The sequence below is a fragment of the Helicoverpa armigera genome, chromosome 10, assembly GCF_030705265.1.
Source record: "Helicoverpa armigera isolate CAAS_96S chromosome 10, ASM3070526v1, whole genome shotgun sequence".
Lineage (NCBI taxonomy): Eukaryota > Metazoa > Arthropoda > Insecta > Lepidoptera > Noctuidae > Helicoverpa > Helicoverpa armigera.
In genome coordinates this window covers 5,153,321-5,169,854 of record NC_087129.1, presented here as the reverse complement: position 1 = coordinate 5,169,854, position 16,534 = coordinate 5,153,321, and the positions used below count along the sequence as shown (strand labels likewise).

General features: G+C 35.4%; 1 protein-coding gene across 2 annotated transcripts; it reads left to right on the top strand.

The window, feature by feature from the left end:
- The first annotated feature begins 10,517 nt into the window (after positions 1-10,517).
- On the top strand, positions 10,518-16,517 carry LOC110377303 (uncharacterized). 2 transcript variants are annotated; one of them, XM_049840778.2, is made up of 10 exons: positions 10,518-10,818; positions 12,724-12,935; positions 13,249-13,440; positions 13,563-13,630; positions 13,709-13,886; positions 14,222-14,399; positions 15,184-15,379; positions 15,674-15,806; positions 15,928-16,108; positions 16,327-16,517. In XM_049840778.2, exons 1-10 carry the CDS (start codon positions 10,676-10,678, stop codon positions 16,475-16,477), a joined length of 1,632 nt encoding a protein of 543 aa, XP_049696735.2. In that variant the 5' UTR covers positions 10,518-10,675; the 3' UTR covers positions 16,478-16,517. The 2 variants fall into 2 exon arrangements, with proteins under 2 accessions (XP_049696735.2, XP_021191812.3); XM_021336137.3 differs by lacking the exon at positions 10,518-10,818 and adding an exon at positions 12,187-12,447.
- The last annotated feature ends 17 nt before the right edge of the window (positions 16,518-16,534 follow it).

Below are 16,534 nucleotides of genomic sequence, written 5' to 3'. Positions count from 1 at the left end.
TGAGTGAACATGAACATGTCATTCAATTAAATGATTCGGCAGTGTTGTTCGATGTCTCATTCATATGTTGTAGTGGAGCTTTTATGAAAATACAGCTGGTTTTAATTACAGTGTGTAACACCGTTTGTTCGTCTTTGTGTAAGCCTTCCTTTACGAGAACGTGAGGCCATGTTATTACAAATTCAAACTACCATATTGTGAGGTTTCTTTGTTGTATAAATTAATTTCATGGCTACACGTAGATAAAGACAAGTTCAATGTTATGAATTCTAAAGTTATGATATCAACTATTCAAAACTGATTGCAGAAATCTTTCTTTTATTTTTTGTAAACTAGATTTATAATTGAAGTGTTTTAGATCATTTTATTTCTCAGAAAGAAATGGGACTAATGCAATTAATTTGTGAAAATGCCTACTGCAATTCCAAGCAACCAGCCATCAAACCTAACTGCAAATCTTGTTACGAAAATGCTAGGAATACATTTTGTGGTGCGGGATTTCTAAGTGTACCTACTCTAATCTGGTCTGACGATTGGCATAAAAAGGATTTCTGTATAAAACATACATGAGGGATTGAAGGATAGATGGTGGCTGTTCTCTTAGGAATTGCAAAAGATACGTCTCTTCAGACAACGAGTCACGTGTTGATAGGACTCGGTATTAGTATCGGGAAAGGGTTTGCTTGTTGTCTACGTTTTGTTGTATAAATCAGAGGACTATTTCGACTGGGTAACATCATTGAGAGTGACGTGTTTGTATAGGAACTTTTCGTGACGCAGAAGACGTGAGTCTTTTTCAGATATATGTGATTATTTCAGTAATAATGCAAATAAATACTGAAATCGCAGTCTGAGTAGAGTAGTAAATAAATTATTTACTATCGATATTTATTGTAATAAAAAGCAAATAGTTACCATTAAACGAACTAAAATATAGTTCGACCTTTGACACTAGAGTGTCCATAAAACAGGACATGAAATAAAACATGAGTTCGTTTCTTACGTAACTATCGTATATGTCCACTGCATGGACGGTAATTCACACAAAAGTTCCAACATCGAAAATTTATGTGCGTCTTCCTGCCAACACAATATAACGTTCCTCCACTGTCCTCGTTTCAGAGCTTAACGACTCGTATCGTATTCCAGAAACCAATTTAGCGAAAAAACGTCAACCAATATACAAATCTATATAAATGATAATCCAGTAATATGTATGGAAATTGTAATATTCCAACTTGTCAAATCAAAGCTGAAAAAAAAGTTCTTGAAATTGCCCGCATCTATCTATCCCTCTTGAAACTTTATTCGCGAAATTCGATTGAACGGTTTGAATAGGCTTACCCTAAAGTTCTTATTTATTCATGAATGAATGATGAGAAAAACTTTCACTACATTAATCAGACTAATGATAAATTATAACTTTTATTGCTGAAGCCATGGACGGAATAAGCGAATCTTAAAAATATACCTAAGTAAACGTAAAGATATTTTAATTGATAATGGTAGCTTATATCAAGATAAAGTTCAGGTACCTATTATGTACAATTGTAATACAAAGAGAGCGTACAATATACAAAAGGTAAGTAATAGTTGTGTACTCAAATGTCAATCAAGGTAATAAAGTCATTCGTTATAACAGGTCGTAACACAACATCCTGTTGGGCGTAGTTTTGTTGCTCCTCTTACATAATTAAACCCAAGTTGAGCACTTACAGAAAATCCCAGTGACGTCTGATATCCAGACCAGTCTTGTGTATGACGTCAAGAGTTTTTTATCTATAAATGAAGAATGCATAATAAATAAGTATAGCTGAATGTAATGTACATATTATTCAACCAGCCGTTTCCCGAGATTTCACTTGCGTTACGTGTTACACACCCCTCACTCGGATAAAATCTATCTAACACAGATACATTTTTTTAATCCGAGCTGATTTCCCGAGATCATCGTATTTAATCAAACAAACAACAAACTCTTTTGTTTTATAGCAGTAGCTTATGAATTTTGTACTTTATTCGTTTATGCAAAACCCTGAAACATTTACATATATCCAACTGATTAACAGTCTTGCATATTCGAGGTAACTAACTATCAGATAACGTCTTAGCATACGTGAAATAGCTTTTATTCTTGTAGCACATGTAGTAGAACATTTATTGTTTTCTAACTTCGTATTGTTCAAACTAATTTTATTAAAGGCAATTCGCTAGACACTGAAATGTTGCTCGGAGTAATTCTAGCATTAGCATTAAATTATTAGTTCTCCAAGCAATCGTCTGTGTTTGACAATCGCAAACACTGCGATCGGGCAAACAGAATGAATTAAAGCTGGATATCTCTTTGTGCAGGTACTTAGTTCACTAGAGAACTAAGCTGAAGCCAAGCTTAGTAAGACTATCTTTAGTGCAAGTATATTCGCTTCCCCTTACCGTAGCTAGAGTGGCCATAATGGCTGGCAATAAGCACGGTAATTGTCACTTTATCCGGGACATTACCACGCAAACTTGGGGGTCGTGTCACAATAAACTGACACGTGGGAATGAAATCCGATGAAACTGTTCCTTGTTCTTGACTTACTTGGGTGTACTTATGTAAATAGGTTCATGTATAAGTAATAAAAAGTGTTTTCTATTATAGATTTTTTTAAAATTATATTATAACTACCTATCATAATTTCATATTTATATAATCGCTAAGCTTTGTCGTCTATAATCGTATGTATAAATGAACTAGTTTGTGTAAAAAATATGATACCATATTGCGGTGTGAGATCAAATAATGGATAGATCTGCAAGACAAACCATTAAAGCTATTCAACTCTTGGCAGCTTCTAAGAGAACATTACGCTATATTATCCTCGTGCGACCTATATTCTGATTCCTGAACTGACAGGATAAAGACATAAATAGCTCAGCTTATGTACTAACAGCTTTAGAGGTTTAATTTACGTCAGTGGCTCGCAATGCAGTTGTGGTTTTTGTATTAGCTGGCCGACACGCCACGCGCGCTTCGTGTCGGCTTTCAGTACTGTGTCACTGGCCGACTGAAAACTTTATACTCGTAAATGGTTACATGTTTTATTGTTTGGACTGAATTTATAATGGAAACACTTTCTGGCCGGGATTGTTGCATAAGAGATTGAGTGAAATTATTTATTTTCATCATTGAGTTGTATTAACAGATGGAAAATACATACAATTAGACCCAAAGTTAGTTTCGTGATTCATGTGAATGTGGACGGACATTCACTGCAAAAATTGGCTTTGTCAGTCACTGGAGAGCGCACCAGCGAAGCTCTCAAAATTAAGCGCAGATCCAAGTCACTGTGGCCGAAATCGGCCAGGATCATATAATATCCTGTATAATATACATTGAAACTTAACGTTAACTTTCCTAGACGGTGATGGAAATCTGTTATTTTTCTAACTTTATTTAAGCGTTTAGTTCTTTTTAAAAATAAATAAAGACAAAATATGAACAGAGTTCGTAAGAGGATCTTGTACATCTAACTTAAGTCTTGTTGATGGAACTTCATTTGAAACAAGTGAAGCGTGTGTGTTCTTATTACCTGTCATCGATGGGATTAGGATAGCAGCCGGGCGGGATACCGTGTCCCGACATTTTGTACGGATAACGCGGGATGAGTGGCGTGACGTGCAATATTATAAGAAAATAGCATTCCAGTTTCTACTCAAAACAGCACTGATCTCATAAAAAATAAGTAATTCGTGAATTATGTTGTTAAATATTTTCAACTAGAAATTTAAATGCCTTAATGATGTGGTAAAAAAATTGATCACATTTTCCAGCATAGTTGGTCTACAGCTGCACGTATTCAGTCTACGCCACAGATCAGACTATCTTTCGAATCTTTCTTTCAGTTCCTAGTTGAAAAGCTGACCTACTTCATATTTTAAAGATTCAGTGGCCTGATATTTGGTAGCGAATAGCTGATTGCTATGTAAATGAATAAATTAAAAATAGGTAAGCAAAATCCTGCAGTTACGTGAAAATTACCGCTGCATCATTAGACATTCATGTAAAAGATCAAACAGAAACTCTTCTCGCTTATGAGAAGTGTATACAAGAAGATTGATGTCCCGAGTGATTTAGAAAATGATAATGAAGACAAATTGCAACGCCTTGGGACAGTACTGGTACACTGGTACACTGGTACAAAAGTGAAGGTGACAAATTATGACAACATTCCGCGCAAAATAAGGTTCCACGAAATGTAGACTTAACGCTTTAATTATGTCTACGCGTTTTATCTTTGCGTTAGTCAAAATTAAACAGACGGGGAGGATTTTGTATAGATATTCGAGTACGTAAATCTGAAGTTAACAATATACTTACATAAATTTATGTACTGCAGGTTTAAATTGGAATGGATTAAAAAACCAATTTTGAAAACTTGCAACGTGCTATTTTTCATTATGTACACAATATGGCAATGTGAAACGTATGATAAACTTACAGGTCGTAAAGTAGTCAATAAACCACTACTCAGTTTACGAAGTCAACGTCTATTTATTTAAATTTAGTCTCATTTGTAAGTACTTAGGTCCATTCAATCTTATTAATCCAGGCTTTGGCAAGACTTAATTAGGTTTCAGTTGCGTTAATTTCAGGCTGACTTTAAGTAACAATTCTGTAATACTCAGTCTTATTATGTCTGTCTCAGTCTCAGTCTGATATCAAAAATACACTTAATTAAAAAGAAAAGAAGAATAAAAAGTTTTTAAGAATCATGATATCGAAAAGACGATACTTTTGTTGAAGTTATTTAAAATGCTTATTATTCCAAAGACATTCGCTTTTAATTTAGGACGTCAATATCAATTTGGAATTTATTTGAGTGACGGTAATTCAATTACTTGCAAAAAGTCTTTCGTTTGAACATTTTCGAATATTATTTTATTGATCTCTTAGAGTATACGCTTTCGCAGTAGACACCCTAGAATCGAGACGCGGTGGGCCCTAGATGAGATAGAGGGACGCATGCTATCAGGACTGGTGGGCTTATTCGAAGGATCGAGAAGTATAGACAAAAGATGGGGAGCAAGACGGGGCCTTTTCCAGAAAATTATCGAATAGAATCTCATTTCAGCAACCTTCATCATTTTGAATTAGACAGTGCCTGACGTATGTCACAATGGCGCATCAAGTGAGACATGCATTATAAGTTTTCTCAGTGAAAAATAGATAACTTTTACTACTCAAATGTTCAATTTTGATGATTTTTTAATGAAAATTTATATTCTAGCTTGCGAGTTGTGTAATTCCGATAAAGTAACGGTCGCGCCCGAGGACTATAATTAGGACGATATTATATAGTGTTGTAGAACATTTTAACTGCGTATCTGTGATACCTTTAGTAATTTCTTATAGACTTCAAATGAACCATATGAAGTAAATAGAATCGCTTGAAACATGTGTGTAATGCAAAAAGATATGGAGTTTAATTTAGTGACAACATTCATCATAATACGCTAAATTAAGAGGGTGAACAAGAATGCCGCTTTCCGCGAATTTTCGACGAGGTAAGTAACATTCGTTACCCGTGTAGCCATAACAGTAACCCTCTCGTCTTCACGTCTTTGAGGCGGTAAATGAAAAGTCGTACGGGTTTTGTTCTCATGAGCGTATTAGAAAGGTTTTTACTTTATGAGCCACGAACTCTTATGCTCATTCATTTAGAAGACGTGGGTGTAATTAGAAATGTTTTTTGTGTATTTACATGATCTAGAAACGTCAGTGTAGAGTTAAAATTGCAGGAAAGTCTACGTACAATTAGAATTATAAATAAAATTCAAAGATGATTTATCAGTAAGCTCGTCTAACTCTTGTTAAGTAAACTCGGCAGCTGTTGTTACAAGAACTAGATTAGTCGCAGACAAAATTGCTCAAGTAAGGACAAAAGCCACTTCAATAAATCTAGCTTAATGTGGCTAAGATTATCCTAACTTAGTCGTGGTTTTCTAGTTCAATAGTCAAAAGGTCTTCTAGCAAGGATAAAAAGTATTACAACAGACTGTTAATGCTCATTCTGTCGTATAAATAATATATTTTTTTATTCAAACCACTCTATAAACAGAATTTATCTAACTTCGCCCTTTTGATCGAAAAATATTTTTTATTCAATTTAATATTTTTTATGTGTTTATATGAAATTGGCAGTCTCGTTTGGTTTGCAGAAATGCTGTTGGCAATAAAGAATGCGAAGAAGAATAAAGAGAATCGTGACGATGAAAGGACTGATGGTGAAGAAGCTGCCCCCAGCAGTACTGCTAGCAAACCTGAAGTTTCACCAGCTATCACGACAATCGTTCCAAAGACTTCTGAAAAACTTGAAATAAAGTCTAGTGAACCTACAACTACTAAAAGTACTCATAGTCGGGATAGTAAACGTTAAACACCCGAGCCCAGATGATGACCCTAAAATGAATAATAGGTTTTTGTGTGATTTTAGTATGCAATTAAATTGCATTTATTAACTTATACAAGAATATTAGATGTATAATGATTAGCTAATCGGACGGCCGCTATGGTTGCAGAATTCGTATAATTAAATACTACGATATATATTATTTGTACGCAAGTTTTTTGTTTGATTTTTGACACACCTAAACTTTACTTCTTAGTAAATATCTCCCTGGAAAAATAGACAAGGTCTATATCAGCGCTTTTCTTCATTAGGCTTTACAAACAATTTGCTACTTTACCCCAAACTTTTGTAGCCTATTTTTGGCCTCACAAATTAGCCAATCATTATTTTGTTTGCCAGTGATCTGTTTCGACTGTAAATCGTAATGGCGGTGATTAGAGAGACAAGGGTACAATTGATCGGACTAGTTTGCCGGCTCGTGTGGCGCGACTCGCGACTCTCTGGCGCCAGACTAGAACGTCCCCTAAAAGGTTAAGTTCAAACATACTGCCTATTTCATCGTCGTCGTCACAGGCTAAAAACGTCCTCTGCTGGTTTTAAGCCTCCGCCAAACAGTGGACCCCATAGTGGGATATCTTTTAGCGTCGGAGATGCTGCTATCCATCTTCGAGCAAGGTATTAGAATATCCGACTTGGTGCTGTATGATGGTTGTAAGCGAACAGTCGAACCTCCCTGAATGGTGGCGTTTTTCATCAGAGTTACGTATTAGAAGTATTTCTTAGTGTAGTTCCGTCTTCACTGCTCAAAGCCATATTAACTAAGTACAGGACATCGTTATCATCTAAGCGAAATTCCCTATTTTTTTCTAGCCACAAGACTGTTATTTACGAAAGATGTGTGACGACGGCCTAACATCTGTAATTTGTTTCATTTGGGTCAGGGGTCGTGTGTCTCCAGCCGTGATAATGTTACCCCGTTTCAAGGTTGTATCCAATGTACATTCAATCAACTAGCAATAGCAAATACTGTGCTTAACCTATGAGGAGACCGTACACCCTTAATATACCTAAGTGCGAAAATAACTGTCTGTCTATCCGTCGTGTTTTCTCGCCAAAATTACAGAACTGGTAAATTCTATTTAGAAGATATAGAGTCCAAGAAAGAACATTTGCTAGTTTTTATCCGGGTTCAGGAAGAAGTTTTCTCGAGACGTGGATGGAACTGCGGGGAACAGCTGGTACGCTTTCATAAAATGTATGAAAAGGGATAGAAAGCGCTCTCAACAGAAATTTTGATGCCAAACTTATAAAAACTGTGAAACCACTGATGAGTCTATCCATATGAGTTCAAACACTACCTCCAGCTGATTTTGTTGTTTCCCTGGAAAGGAAAGTTCTGTCAGATATTTTTTCGTCAGTAATATCGACGCCTCCCACGCAAAAGGTCGGAACACATTTTTTTACAAAAATCGTTTTTTTGCACCATTACAATCATCTTAAATATTATTACGTATTACTAAAATCCAAATTTTGATATCTTCTATAAATAGTGAGTTTTTTAATGGATAATGGTCTTAACACTTAGACTCTTCCGCGCATAAAGTCGCGCGGATAGTTCCGACTGTATGCTCCGATCGATAGGAGCGAGGACGGCCAATCAGAGCGCAGTACCGACGTCGTATGTCAATCGTCGTATTCTAGCCGTCCCACGCAAAACGTCGAAACGTTTATGTTACGACTTTATGCGCTGTAATCATACGTGTAATGTGGTCAGTTACGACTTTATACTACTTAATAATTTATTTCTAGGAGTCGTAACTTATTCTTAAGACCATATGCGAGGTTTAAATATAACAATGAATAAACGTATAAGGACGTATCATAGACATACGGCTGTATGCTCCGTTAAAAAAATAAGATACGATTCTCTGCTTTTCAATTATAGTTGAAAAATCATTAAAATTAACGTACAAACTGCTTCGTTGGTCTAGGGGCCGCGAGTATGACTGCCCGCCACAAGGTATTGGGTTTGATTCCCGTATCGGGCAATATATTATTGGGTTTTTCAATTTCGAAATTCTCATAACACGGAGTCTGGAATAGTGCCTAATGTTCGACAACAGGCGTAACAATGTGATCAATAACTGAGTGGACGGTAATATTCTGTCTCTTACCTTTCTAACCTATGCTTACCCCTTTGGGGAATAAAAGTCGTGATGTTATGTTTGAATTATGTTAATTTTCTAAGTCTATCTATGTATTTGTAACATGTGTAAAGGACAATGCTATTCTTTGTATAGTAGTCGGGCTCAAGTGTTGCCCACAGTAACTGCATGGTGTATTATTATGTTCCATAGGCTTATATTAGGTCCCAGACCAAAGCATTTCGAAATCAACCCCAGGAGTCCTGAGATAAACTGGATTCAATCTTATTCAATATTCTAAAAAATATGCTTACAAACGAAGTCTTAACTATTCCACTTTTATTACCTTAATTGAATTATATTAATTGATAAATACGAGTAATAGTATACGACAACTTTTTTTTAACCGACTTCCCAACATGAATCCGTCGTTTACCAACCGATTTAAACAAATATTTTATGGTTTGAAAAGGTTTACTTCTTAAGTGGTTCCTTTGTCATCCGGTCTAGATATCGAAACATCGGGTGTAATTCTCGAAAATTATAGACACATATAGAGGAAAACTTCTCATTCGGGTATATGTCTTAGATACCACAAAACAGAGGAGGTTAAGGTCTGACCTGAAGATGAAGACGACGGAGAAACGAGGGAACTCCTCAACGGTGTCTACTATCTAGCTCGTATTCTAGAGAAAGTTCTTGATAAGATTTTTCCAGTAGATAGCCCATAGCGCAGGGGTCTTGTAGATTTCAACCGAGAATTCGAATATATTGCGGTAATTGCCTTTTTTTCAGGAAATCAGGGTCAGTTTTTATTAGAAACTAATGCTTTTAGAATTTATTTTAAAATCACAGTAAAAAAAATATTTTTACAGTACTGGATCCTGACAGCCAGATCCTGATATGAATGATAATGAATATGAACAAGACTTATTTGTCAGAAAAGTCTTGTCAGATTAATTTGTCAGGACCTCAGGGAGCGATTTTAAAAATATTTGGATTTCATGTTAAAGTAAAGTAAAGATCCTATTTAACCACTCCCATTTACTGGGAAAAGGGCTCAGACTTTGTAAATTGATTGTTCATGTGGAATATTACAACGTTATCATGGGACCTTCGGGACCAATATCAAAAATATTTTTATTTCGTTTTATGAGTGAAGTAAAGAATCTATTTTGACCACTCCCACTACTGGGCAGCTGCCCAAGAATTTGTAGTGACTATGTAAGGAGAACATTTGAATCGGTTTTCCTCGGGGCCCCTGGCACCGATTTCAAAAATATTTTAATTTCGTGTTTATAGTTAAGTAAATAACCGATCTCAACTATTCCCACTACTGGGTAAATGGCACAAGCTTTATAAAGTGACTGTTCATGTGGAATATTAGAAACACGCTGTATTTATTTTTCCTCCACTTTCTAATGCTTTTTTCTTACTATTTGACTTCATTTCTGTAGCTTTAAACTTGTTATTTATATGGATTTCGACAGTTTGCACGTCGCATATAGTCGTAATTCAAAACTTACGTCGTTATTCGTGTTGTTTAAATCAAGTTTATGAACGCATACCGTCGTAACAAGAAGATACGACCTTTTTCAATCAAGTATAAGGTCGTAAGTAAGAAAAACGGGTTTTTTTCGGTAACTACAATTCTTTTTAATATCCAGCACCTGGGAATAAATTATTTAATTGTTAATTGACAGCATAATGCAAAAATCTCTGTTGAAAATCTTTCAGAATCAATTTTATTATCACCGTATACAAAAAGCGCTCTCCTGTAAAAACTATTTTTTAGCCTTACGACCTTATGCGTAGGAGGCGTCGATATGTTTGCTTATTTATGTAATAATAAATTAAAGGCATTAAATAAAGTTAACGGTCAGGTCAGAGAATGAAAGAAAACTGTTATAATATTTAAAGGTGTTGTTAATACTCTTTTTTCGAATTTAATTTTATCGTTAATAGATGACATTGTGTCATGCTTTGATATCAGTGTTGAAAATTTTTCATTGTTAATTAGTTAAGATTTGTGCATTAATTTGTTAAGTAAATTCGAGTCTAAGTGAATGTATGCTTAAGTAAATTTGTGGCTTAAGTGAATCCGTTTGTTAAGTGTATGTGTAAGCGATAATCCTAGTAATGGCGACAGAAATTCTTTTGGGGGTAGAGAAGCGTCGTCCTTTACCTAAGCTGGTATCCACCTATACCAGAGTTAGCTTAGACCATGCTAGGATCCGAGCTGTTCGTGCCGAGAGGATTTTAGATCGTATATCTTTACGAAGGTAGGTATATTTCTTAGAAATATACTTATGTCCAAGAGATCCTGAGTAATATTGATAATATTATATTTTACATCAAAATAATATTTTCCTTGTTTGCTTAAACGCGTTTATCTCATGAGGTGTTTGTGCGACATATTTTAATTAAAAATAGGTTTCAAACTGTTAAGTGAGTATTAACCGAAATAAGATTCTGTTAAGAATTGCATTGATAAAAACGATAAATAAATAAATTATTTAAAAATAAAAAATTACAACAAAGACACTCCGAGGACACAATCATGTTAACACCTAAGAAAAATTACAACTTATATGATGAAATTGCTTTGATCACCTAAGGAAAAACAAGACACTGGGCTGCATCAAAGAATTTCATAATTACAATACTTATACCTAATTTGTGAGGCGAGTATGTTAACAACGGCAAATTGTGAATGTGTGTAGTATTGCCTTATGACGACGATGGATCATGTAGAACGTAATGAGACCAATTGCAACACATACGTGCAATGTACGTGATGTTGGTATCGTTATAGTGCATACAGACTGCCATTACTGTTGTGGTAAGAGAAATTAGATTTAACTTGTTATATTTTTATTCTTAGTTCTTAATAGGTTGGTTGAAAATAATTTTATCTAAATGAGAGGTTTTCTGTTCGATACCCAGGCCAAGTTCGACATGTTTCCCGACACTAGATCTAACATTCGATCTGGATCTTTTGACAATATTTGACAATATTTGACAATATTTAAGATATTATATTTTAACTGTACCTGAGAGACTGGAGTATGCAGATGGCCGTGAAACAGATTTAGTGGTTGTTTCAAATGTTGGCCTTTCAAATTGACCCACTGAGGATAAGAGGGTTAGCCACAGTTTGTACACAAAATAATGGGAGGGCGGCGATTGTGGCTACCTCGAAGTACCGTGTTAGCTTGTTATCATCAACCATTATGAGAAATGTTGCCATCTGACTGTTTATTTCATGTAGGCTTATCCGACCCTCCAGTCACAGTGAATTATTAGGATACAGGGGGTCAGACACTGCCGAATCTAACATAAAATTTAACGAGACCACTCATAAAAACTAACAAGGTCCATGTATTACTGGTCTTTATTGTATAATATTTAGGGTCTCCGAAAAGGTTTGTTTATTGAACTTTATGGTGAGTTATCACTATTTTGATTTTGTAAGCATGTCTGCGATTTACTACATAGATTCCACATAGCATCCATTATGAGTAGCTATAGCAATTTAAAAAGTTTATAATTAATTACGTAAGTACTACATGCCAAAACAATCATGATACAGATCTTTCAACAGTGACAACTGAGTTTATGTCACGTATTTCAAAATTTAAAAAGTAAAAATATCCTGTCATATTTGACAAAATGTATATTCTCAATGAAAAATTAACATATTTTTAATCAATCATCAATTATATTATATTTTATTGTAATCAAATAATTTTATTTGAGTGAAATCAATAAATCATGATGTCTCAGACTGAAATTCCCAAGAAACGCGCCTTGCCAAGGTTGATGGCATGTATGACCAAAAACAGTTTGGACAATTTTCGTAGCAAAGCTCTGTTCTCTTTAGCCATTCTCGATTCCAACGGCATACGAAGGTATTGTTTGTTACTTTTACTGAAGTTGTTTATTTTGTTGACGGTCTAAAACTATCGGATCTCTAGCTACTCATTTTATTGTAGTGTTGAAAAGTATTGCAATATTTCTTTCAAACTACATGATAGACTTTCATCAGAAGTTGAGTGACCATTACAATATTTTGTATGCGTGATTGTAAAACTAATATCTATACTGTATTGTTTTTTTTTTAATATTATGTGAATACCACAGAAGGTTAAATGATAAGTCTTCAATGTTTTTCGACCTTGTTTTAGGCGAAAATTTCCTTTATACGAGTGCCTAATTTTGGAACTCAAAGAAGCTGGCTATTCAGATTCTTCGGGATATCTGCAAGATTTGATCTACGATAATAAACAGCTGGTCAGCCAGGACGATATAGGAATTGTAGTGGACCTCAGGAAAAGGGACGATTATCTTGAACATATATGTGACGTTCTGCAAAAGGCTGAAAAACAACGCGACAGGGGTAAGTACCGGTTTATGCTTATCAAAAAGTAATGGGGAGCTTTTGCAAGTACCTGCTTCGTTCAGGTGTCGACTAAAGGCTTTGTGGTGCTTTCTATGAAAAAAAAAAGAGTCATGACATCTACATATCACACCGTTCTCATGTCTGCTTTAAAATTTCAGATGTGTAGCAACTGGGCATCTCCTTAGGGCACTTTTTGTAAGCAATAACAAATCACTGAAACTGCTTTGTACTTCGAACAGCACTTCTCTGGAGAACTATTATATTTAACATAATTTATTTAAGATAATGTTATGGTTAATTTATGATGCAGGTAATATAAAGCAGGAGTGCGAACATATACTCGGACTCGCAATGTTCTATGCAGAAAAGGAAAAAGGTATCTTGTGGCTTGCTGAAAAATTCTATCAATTAGCTATTGCTGTGTCTAGCAAGTATCTCGTCGATGGCGGTCGACTGAAAGCTGTCTGCAAATATCACTACGGAAAGTTTCTTTTGGATAAATGTAAGTTTTTAAAACGACATTTCTATACGAAAAAAAAGTAGTAGAGAAACTATGTAGTAGATTCCCCTTCTACATAATAATGTGTCACTGTTAAATTGTTTTTTTTTTGCGAACTATTCTAGTTCCTGGAGCAGATCCAGAGGAACCATTTATGTTGCTGACAGAAGTTCGAGACTCTGCTATCGGAAAGGTTGGATGACTTTCATACTTCCAAAATAATTGTGTAATATTGCCTACTATTTGGTCCTTATGGTTTGCGATATTACAGAATTGGCTCTTGTACGAACCGAAAGAGGAAGGAGAAGAGGCTCCACCAGATACCGTGTTTGGGTCCACTGCCCTTCAGTTGCATAGAGTACTTCTCAACAAAGCAAGAGCGGTGAGGAAGGAGGACACTCCTAAAGCAGAAAGGTTGGCACGCTTGGCTGAGAGGAGAGCTAAAGATGGTCAGTCAATCTTCGATTATTATCGAATTGATTGTTTATAAGCTTAGTTGCGATATATTGGGTATACCAGTTCAGTGCACAAAAATTGGGTTATTGCAAGTTTTGATTCGCTCGGTTTTTTCAGGCTTATTTCGATCTGCAAATTATGTAAATTGATACGCGGCTAAGAACAAAGTTTTCTGTTATGGAAACAGAAACGGTAGGAAAAGTAGTATGACTGTAAATATTTACTTTTAACATAGGTATTCCGAATTCCTTTTTTTCAACAATATTATCATTATTTAAAAATTAATTCCGTAATGTAAATTCTGTATTCATATTTTAAAATATTTTAGCCGGTGAGACTGGCAAAACAGCAGAGGCGATAATTGAGATTGGCATTTGTCAGCTCATGATGAACAATTTGAACAATGCTCAGAAAACTTTTGAGAGGGCGTTCAAAATACATGAGCGGAGCCAAAACGTAGAAGGGCTTTGCGAAGCTAGAATGCACCTGGCTGCAGTTATGCAACGGTAGGAACCTTGACTTGTGTTTTGCTAAACTATATATAGTAGTTAAGTTATTACATCGTATTGAATTATATGGTGTCGACTCATTATTTACCTGTCAGAGTATTTTCGGTTAGTTATTACATCAAGTAATAACTGCTCGAGGAAATCAGTATCATATTTGTGCCTTAATAATATTATTATTTGCGACTAAAAATGTCACTTACTTTTTTTTTTTGTTTTTCAATATTTACACCTATATAGGTATAACTTGATATCTTTTACTAGTAGCAGTGGTAGTAAAAAAATGAGCCATTATTCACATAGCATGTGGACGTAAATGCATGTGAAAATATTCCGTCGCCGATACTTGGAACCAGAATATTCCACGATTCATAAAAACCCATAGACGCGTATATTGATTACATTTGCAAGCCTGTTTATATTGAATCTACGGTAATTAAACTAGTTTAACTGTCATCATGTATGCATTCAAATTATAATAATCAAGAAAATCATATAATGCGATATAATTAAGCTTCTGAATGTAATAGAATTAGCACTTATAAATGCATTCATACGTAGAACAACGTAAATGTTAGTATACATTAATTTTATTTAGATATTTAGCTTTATTTGAATATTTACAATTTCTTAATAGTTAAGTTTTTTGATAGTTGATTGGTGGTGCCTGTAGGATGAATTTCTAAGATAGAATCTACTAAAGAATGACAGAATTTAGGAAATTCTCAATAACTCGACCAAAATCTCGGTGGCTTGAGCATAAATGATTATCTTGTTCATACAGATTGGGAGAACATGAAGCTGCAGCTAAATTGCTGACGGAGATGGGAGCCATTGCCATGGAGCATGGCCTGAGGCGGCAGCTTGGCCGGGCCTTGCACTTACTTGGCGAGCTACATCTGAGGAGGGAGCGCCCGGAGTTGGGCACACAACACTTGGCTGAGGCGTTTCTTTGCTTCATGGGATTTAGGTTTCAGGCAGTATGTTCTGATGCATCTAAGAAGCACATTTTTTTGAAAATTTTGTTTGTGTATACTTAACGCTAATAAGTCCCATATTCATGATAAACTATTGTTTAGCAACATTGCTGATGAGCAACAAGAATGTTGCTGGAAACAAGTGCTTGGTCTTTTGTTATCAACTCTGCAACATGTAGTACTTTCAACAATTCGCAAACATATTGGTACAAGTGTGTTTATAAACAAAAGTTTACCATGAATACGGCTTTAGGCTTTTATAAATGCTCAACAAATGGGAACACTTTGTTAAAACAGATGCAAAGTGAAGACATAGTAGGTTTAGATGAGGTCCAGGATGAAGACTTTGATGCTATATACGTGGGTGAAACGAAAGAAATGTACGAAGAGGAAGCTGAACAAGCAAGACTTATGTGTGCCATTTCTGCAGGTAAACCTTTACAATATTTTTCGTCAGGATCCAAACTGTCGCGTAGATAAATCTCAAGATCATATTTCACGCATTAGACAAAGGTCGTTTGTTTTATTGACAAAAATGTTGTAACGTCCAGGTCAAGAACTAATGGCTTCCTACTTCAATTTGCTGAGGGAAGCCGGAGACTGTGCGGTGGCTAAAATGAAAACGATTGAATGGAAACTGTCGCACGCGCGCTGGTGGGTCAAGCGACGTCATCACGATTTCCTGCCGTGTATGTGCCCCGCACATAGGCGGACTCCGCTAGATGTACTGTGGTACGTATCGTTTTATTATTCACTAATGCATAAGACTATGATGTTACGTTTTGAAATATAGTTAGATATTATGCTACTTTCAAAATTATTTTCGCTTCTCTCGTGTTTTGTTCGATAAATAATAATCGTTTAAGCAGGATTGTAGATATGGCATTGTATCCTATAGGTAAATTACTATGCCTCATACTTAGATATTTTTTCTCTTTATTTATTTCTAGGATTCAAGTGGAGTGCAAGAAGTCGCTAGTGCACGTTTCTATGTTTGACTTCTCCAACGAAGCACTTGGTAGAACATCCACAATTCACGATATCCGTAAACTTCATAGCAGCTACCTTCGTACCATCGACAGCAAAGCAGACATGCAATAGTAGTCTGTATTTCCTACATACTCTTCAAAACCTTACCTTCTTACCGATATATAGATT